This window comes from Sinocyclocheilus rhinocerous, unplaced genomic scaffold (genome assembly GCF_001515625.1).
Source record: "Sinocyclocheilus rhinocerous isolate Xijiao unplaced genomic scaffold, SAMN03320098_v1.1 scaffold1294, whole genome shotgun sequence".
Taxonomy (NCBI): Eukaryota; Metazoa; Chordata; class Actinopteri; order Cypriniformes; family Cyprinidae; genus Sinocyclocheilus; species Sinocyclocheilus rhinocerous.
In genome coordinates this window covers 1,807,867-1,815,307 of record NW_015656157.1, presented here as the reverse complement: position 1 = coordinate 1,815,307, position 7,441 = coordinate 1,807,867, and the positions used below count along the sequence as shown (strand labels likewise).

Here is a 7,441-nt window from a genome sequence, read left to right as displayed (position 1 = left end):
TTTAACTCTGCCTTATATTGTGTTGTCAATAAACCCATATAACTAATTATCTCAGATTGAATTTTTGTTCTGTTTGATGGTTTAGGAATTGGGATTTAGAGTAGATTTATTGTACAGTATATTTTTATCAAGATATTGTATGCCTAAGCTGTATTTTTTTTTTTTTTTGATTAAGTCCCTGAGGATATAGTCAGCATAAGAAAGCTTTCAGCTAGCACTTTCTGTTATTATTTACTCCACCTCATGTCTCACCTTTCAAAACCTTTTTGACTTTTTTTTTCATCAGAGGAACACAAAATGAGAGGTTTATAGCAGAATGTCCAAGCTGCTGTTTTTCAAACAATGAAAGTGAATGGTGACTACTAATCTCAGGTGAGATTTTAAATGTGTACTGACTTAAATTTCAGGCCGTTCCTCACATAAGTTTTCATATTAGATAAAAAGACTTTGAAAATAGTGTTTGAGTCCTATGGACAAATTTTATAATGCTTTTGTTGCTTTTTCCCTTTTTTAACCCTGGTCTCCATCCGCTTACAGGGTGAAGAAGAGAGCAGCTTGAACATTCTGCTAAACATCTCATTTAGTGTTTTCTGGAAATGAAGTTAATTTGAAAAGATATGAGGGTGAGGAAAGTTGACAAAATTTAATTTTTTAAGTGAATTATCCCTTAATGGCTCAACAATGGTATTCTATTGTGGTGTATTTCGAATAAATTCTAATTAAATACGGTTTTATATTAATTTAAATTATTTAGAAAGTTTTATGTCAAATTGAAAAGAGTTAAGAAAAATAATTTCTCTTTCAAATCAAAACAGAAATGATCACAATCATCACATGCACAGTTTGACTGGTCCATGGTAATTCACAAAATTGTGAATTATTTTGTTAGTTAACTACATAGTTAGGTATTTTATTAGTTTAGTTTTTTGTACAATATAAGATTTAAATACATTGAAAGACAAATCAAAGTGTGAAACTTCATTAAATTCTACACAACTGCAAGTAAAATCATAATTGACAGTGTGTTGAATGATTGATGGTTTAACCAGTGATCCCCTGCATACATTTATTTTTTATATCTCATAAAATGAGAGAAGACTAGACTCCTCTACATCTCAACATTTTTTTCTTCTTTTTTCAAAGCCTGAAAAACACACATGGATAATTTATCGCTCCCTTGAAGGATGTCTCGGGGGGAAAATCCTTAAGCAGTGCAACTAATAGGCAAACAAAGGTGAATGGGTCCTGAATTCCCCAGTGGCTCTGATGACCAGAGGTGCATGTGAAAGCAGTCAGTACGTGGGTACGTGGAAGTTGAGAAAGACAAATGCGCAAAAGTGTTTCTGAACGAGTGGAAGGGAAAGTGGGGCAGCTCCCAAAGGACGTTCCTCACGCCTGCTTCGTCCTGTCAATCAAAAACAAAGATGAACGTGAAGGATCTGCTTTTTCAAACATCCATCTGCACGAGAACCAGTACAGGAGGGGCCTCAGCTACTTTGGCCTTGCGTGGGAGCAGCCGGGCAAGACTTCGGTAGGACGGCGTGGCCCTCAGCAGGATCTCTTTGAGTCCGGCCCGGAATTCGCGGCGAATCAGGCAGTAGAGCACTGGGTTGAGGCAACTGTTTGTATGGGCCAAGCACACAGTTAGCGGGAAAGCATATGCCTGGGCATTGTAGAAGGCCTTGCTGAAGGGCACCAGGTCAAACTTAATAAGGACGCCCCACAGAGTAAGGGCCTGATTGGGCAACCAACACAAAAAGAACGACAGGACGACGATCACAACCGATTTGGTAACCTTCGAGCGCCGCTTGTGCCGCCCCTGCTCACTTTCGGAGCCAGCCACACCGCTAATCCTACGGCTTAGCACGATTCTTAGAAGTAAGAGATAGCAAACGGTGATCACCACCAGTGGGATCAGAAACCCAAGCAGGACCTTTTGCAACTGGTACAGTCCTAGCAGCAACTGCGGGTCCCAGCTTCCCGTTTCAGGGAAGCGGACCAAGCACAGCTCCTCGTCTGTCGCAACTTGGGCTATCGTGGAATAAACTGCATGTGGGAGGGTTGCTATCAGGGATACGACCCAAATGCCCAAGCTGATCCACTTGGCCGCAGCCGCCGCCGCTCGCCGACTGTGCATCTTCAGCGAGGACACAATGGAATAGTACCTGGCCACGCTCATGGCGGTCAGGAAAAATACACTGGCGTACATGTTCATCGTGGTGACCGAGCTGATGATTTTGCACATAACTTTGCCGAATGGCCAGCGGAAGTCCAACGCTGTGTCTACGGCCCAGAACGGTAGGGTTAGGACGAACTGCAGGTCAGTTAGAGCCAGACCCATCACAAAGCAGTTGATAGAAGACTGCTTCTGCCGGTAGCGTGAGTGCAGCAGGTAGAGCGCCAGAGAGTTGCCTACAAGCCCCAGAGCGCACACCACTGAATAAATGAGGGCGATCATCACACGCACAGCCAAACTAGACCCATCACCTTGTAATGTTGAACTAGACTCCTTTGTCAACAAATGCAGCCAGCAACGTAAAGATAGGTTCCCACTGGCAGCATCCGTACAATTGTCCAGTGCCGAGCTGGTGTCCAGTGTGTGCTCACATTCTCCCAGCTCCAGAGTTTGTGTGGTGTTATTCCTCTCCATGGCAGGCTTCCACTCAGTCCGTTGTCATGGTGAAATGATGCAAAGGAAGAAACTAATTTATCTCAAGTTCATTGTGACCACCGCACTTTGTCTGCCAGCATGCATAATTACTTCACCGGCAGCGAGAGCGCGGTCTCATCAGTCCCTCTCTCTCGCGCACCTCTGAGCGCTCTGCAGCGCGCGCACATTCTTTTATACTCCGATGAGCATGACGCGCGTCCGCGCGCTGCTGAGGCACGCGCCGCTTTTATGTCAGACACATACATGCGGTGCGTAATGAAACCTAGCTAGTTTTTACGTGTTGTGGTTCATAATACAAAATTAATGTTAAAGTTTTTAAAAGTCATACAGATGAAGCTCAATGACTTCAATTCGGTTCAATACAGAAATGTTGTTTTGGACGAATACATGGTTGCTTAAAATACTTATAATATAAGCTTTTGAGTACTTTTTTGAATTAATCAAGATACAATATGTTCCTTAATCTTTTGACACAATTTCAGTAATGTATTATTGAAAATATAAGTGTTATTTGAGATTTAGTTTTGATTTATTTTTTCTTAATCACACTGTTTAGAAAGTTGTTGAAATAATTTTTTATTTGTTATACTATTTAGTTGACACACACACACACACACACACAGAGAGAGGCTACTATATACTATATATTGTGATGAGTTGCCAGCAGCTCATCATATGTCACCCTGGCAACACACAAACCAGCTGAGGAACAATCACCAAGCCCAGCTGATGGCAATCAGTCAATCTCCTATAAGGATATAAACCCCGGTGGAAACAGAAGCGGTAGATATTCTTCTCTCAACTGAAACTAAGGCTTGTGCTTTTGTTTCTTTGCCAGAGAGTGACTAAAATGAGCTTGATGTTACGGATCCGCCACAGGCAGAACGCTACACAAACTGATCCCTGTCTGCTCAGAGGAGTTTCATCCACTCTCACCCGGGCCATTAACTGAGTGGGAACACCCAAAAGGAGCACTTCACTAGACGCAGACCTGAGGAGTAGGCTATAGTCAAGGATCCCCTGGCCGAATTTCTTGCGTTTGATATACACTTACTATATAATTAAATATAGTATTCTATTTTATGGCTTCTCTAAACTTAGCTAGCGCAAATTTATACATTTATTTAATATTTATGTATTTTATAAAAAATGTCATCTATCATACGGAGATCATGTTTTTAGAAAGTTATATACAAAAATTATGTAATCTAATCTTGGCATGTTGTATTTTAAAACAAAATCTATTACAATATATTACTCTTTCTTTCTCATACACACACTTCATCTTTCTCACTCTCTCTCTATGTGTGCTGAGTCCACCTCCAATTTAGTTCACTGCAATTCAATTATTCCAATTTATTTCAGACTTTCTCTTTCCATCCATGATAACTTGGTCACACATAGGCTTTTTTCACGTTCACAGACTTTTAATTACAGCCCACAAATCTTGAAAATAACTCAGAAATCCACACAATGAAAGTGATAACTTATTGATTTCCAACTATGGAGCCTTTCGTCTTAGTGGTTGGGTTAATTTAGAAGATTACTGAGCCAAGAATTGCACAGTTTTTGCCTTGAGGAGCAGAGAGACTGAAATGTATTTGTGCAAACTTTGTGTATCAAATCAGCACCAGATTAATCAAGTAAAAATGCAGCTCTCTGACAGGTGCAATAGACTTGCAGACCTGGAGGCCAGGGGCCCAAGGGAGACACGTCAAAGCAAAGAGACAGACCACAGTCCTGTGGATGAAAGATGCAAGTTTATCCGTATGATTAAAGAGGCACTGAGTAAGATGGAAAAACCTGCTGAACCTGTTCACTCAATTACATTTGAATATTATTGCTGAGCACAAGAGAAGATTATGCATTATCTATACATCTTTTTTATTTTTTTTCCAATTTTTCTTATCTGAAAGTGACTACCTCCTACACTGTTTTCCCATTCCTGATCCCTGAAGGTTATTCACTTTACACAGTCCCTGAAGTGTCAAAGAAAAAATGAAGTTGACATTTACGTTTTTATTCATTCATATATGATAGAAATCTACACAAACTACTGCTTTCATATCTAATCATTTGTGCTTCTCTTATAGATTCTAGCAAAAAGTGTCTTTACATTGATAATGGGTCGAGTCGCATTAAGTGTATTTGTCAAGAATGCACGTATTTGTTTTTACTGAGATAGGTTGTCCACTTGTTCTTCTCATCTGCATTGGCCTCATTCTGTCTCTCATGAAGTCCAAATTGTGCTGAAAGGCATTTATGTGTTGACGTGGACCCAGAGTTGAAGACAGAGAGTTGTCCATTTCATAAGACACATTTTAAAACATTTATTGGAAAAAGCAACAACAAAGCAACCCCATAAAATAGGTTGAAAGGCAATTCAACACAGTGTTTTATTGAAAAAGCACATTTGTTATCAAAAGCAATTTATGCACACTAACTAGTTCTTAGTCCATAAAAAATTACTTCAGCCTTCAGATTAATACCCATAAAGCCAAACTGTCTTCAAAGAGAAGACAAACACAGGACAAACTTGCTGAAGGATTCAAAATGTAAAATTCATGACTTGGAATGAGCTGATTTGTATTATTATTCACCTCAGCTGTAGTGCAAGTAATAGGCTACATTGGCAGAGCAGATGGTTCAAACATCTAGTGATCACAGCCATAATATATACAGAGTCCAAAAGTCTGATGATGCATCTGGGATTTTTTTTTAAATTATTATTTAATAACCTTTAATCTGAAAAAAGTAAAATACATATGAAATTTAACATTTTAAAATTGACCATGTTAATTAATTTGTACAAACTGTCAGATTTCATTGCTTTCATTGATCTTTGAAATTCATATTAAATTTTTTTATTTCAACTTTTCACTCAAATTGTTTTGTTTGTTTTTTGTACATTTTATTACACGACGCTCTGAATACTTGATTCTAATTGGTCAATCGCGTCATCCAGCGATTGCGCAAATAAAACCGGCGCTACTTTCTCTCGCGCTCTTTTGTTTTATACAAACACAACTGTCGCCATTGTGCGTCTCAATTCGATTGTAGCCTACTGAAACTTACCTCAGAGACAGAGCAGTATTAATATCACATTAATATTGTTTCAGCATTCGTCTCGATGCTAGTCCGATTGTTTTGTACGTTGTAGTGGACTATTTTTTTCATAGCGGACACCTGAAGATAATTTACAGGTAGGATTGTAAAATAATTCCATATCAATATTTCATGTCCACATATTTATTTAGGGTGTAGCCTTGTAACAAGCAAAATACAGTTAGTAAGCCAGTTATTCTTGCAAAAATAATTATGCTGTGTTTAAAAAACACGCATTTTCGTTTGGACCCCACTGCATTTTTACGAAAACGAAACCTGCTTCTGGCAAGCTTAAAACGAGAGAAAAACCACTTCCAGCATTCCAAATCAACAGAAAAAATTGGACTTGTTATTTCATCCAAAGTTTGATAATATAAATAAGCAGCTATATACTATGCAATCTCTTAAAAATTACTTAAGCAGAAAGAAGGAGAAAAAAAAGAGCTTCCAACAATCTGTTAGCTGCCTCCCACCTTCAAAAGCGCTGTTAAAGGAGTTTTGACAAATCCGCGGGTAAACCCCCTTCTGCCCTTCACATATCATCAGCATGAGGACTCCGCCTTGAGCCACGTCGTGGATTCAAGGTCACTGTCGCTACATGCCCAGTGATGGGGTCTCCACGGTGATGGTCGTCATGCAGGTCTAAGCTGTGGTTGTGAGATTCAGGGTCGTAATTGGCGAAGTCTGGTCTCCTGTGAAGTCTTCCCAGCAGCGACGCGATCTCCGCCATTCTTTTATCCTCCGAGAAGCGCGGGAGCATTTTGGAGTCCTCTGACACGGAGAACGGGTGCTCGAGGGCGCACAGCACGCGGGAAGGCTGAAGGTTGTGCAGTGACCGTGACTGAACTGAAAGGGGTTAAAGAAAATGTAAGAAAGTTACTTCAAACTACTTCTTGTCTTGTCCTATCCTTCTTTAAAAGAAACGCCACTTGATATTTGCCCCAACAGTTTAGAAAATAAATGTACACTCTCACTAGTTTAAGTAATTAATCTACTTACAATTAACAACAGTGTCTATATACATACACTGCCGTTCAAAAGTTTGGGATCAGTAAGATTTGTAATGTTTTTTTAAAGAAGTCTCTTCTGCTCATCATGGCTGCATTTATTTGATCAGAAATACAGAAAAAAACAAGTAATATTGTGAAATATTATTGCAATTTAAAAGAATGGTTTTCTATTTTAATATACTTTAAAATGTAATTTATTCCTGTGATGCAAAGCTGAATTTTCAGCATCATTACTCCAGTCTTCAGTGTCACATGATCCTTATTTTTTTGGAACCGGTGATATTTTTCTCAGGATTCTTTGATGAATAAAAATGTAAAAAGAACAGCATTTATTCAAAATAGAAATCTTTTCTAACAATATACCATTCAAAAGTTTGAGGTCAGTATATATTTTTTTAAAGTAATGACTGCTTTTATTCAGCAAGGATGTGTTAAATTGATAAAAAGTGATAATAAAGACTTAATTTGTTAGAAAACATTTCTATTTTAAATAAATGCTGTTCTTTTTAACTTTATCCATCAAAGAATCCTGAAAAAAGTATCACAGGCTCCAAAAAAATATTAAGCAGCACAACTGCTTCCAACATGGATAATAAATCAGCATATTAAAATGATTTGTGAAGGATCATGTGACACTGAAGACTGGAGTAATGAT

The 7,441-nt window shown here is 38.7% G+C and overlaps 2 protein-coding genes across 2 annotated transcripts in view; both read right to left on the bottom strand.

Moving 5' to 3' along the window:
* Positions 1 to 1,033: 1,033 nt before the first annotated feature.
* Positions 1,034 to 2,823, bottom strand: LOC107719591 (relaxin-3 receptor 1-like). Its single transcript, XM_016527064.1, has one exon. It carries the CDS (start codon positions 2,648 to 2,650, stop codon positions 1,448 to 1,450), a length of 1,203 nt encoding a protein of 400 aa, XP_016382550.1. The 5' UTR covers positions 2,651 to 2,823; the 3' UTR covers positions 1,034 to 1,447.
* Positions 2,824 to 4,846: 2,023 nt separating this feature from the next.
* The window catches only part of LOC107719590 (cyclic AMP-responsive element-binding protein 3-like protein 3-A), an 8,548-nt gene continuing 5,953 nt past the window's right edge, over positions 4,847 to 7,441 (bottom strand). Inside the window, exon 10 of the mRNA XM_016527063.1 lies at positions 4,847 to 6,622. Within this exon, the coding sequence (XP_016382549.1) occupies positions 6,309 to 6,622 (314 nt within the window). The 3' untranslated portion in view covers positions 4,847 to 6,308. The remainder of the gene's footprint in view (positions 6,623 to 7,441) is intronic.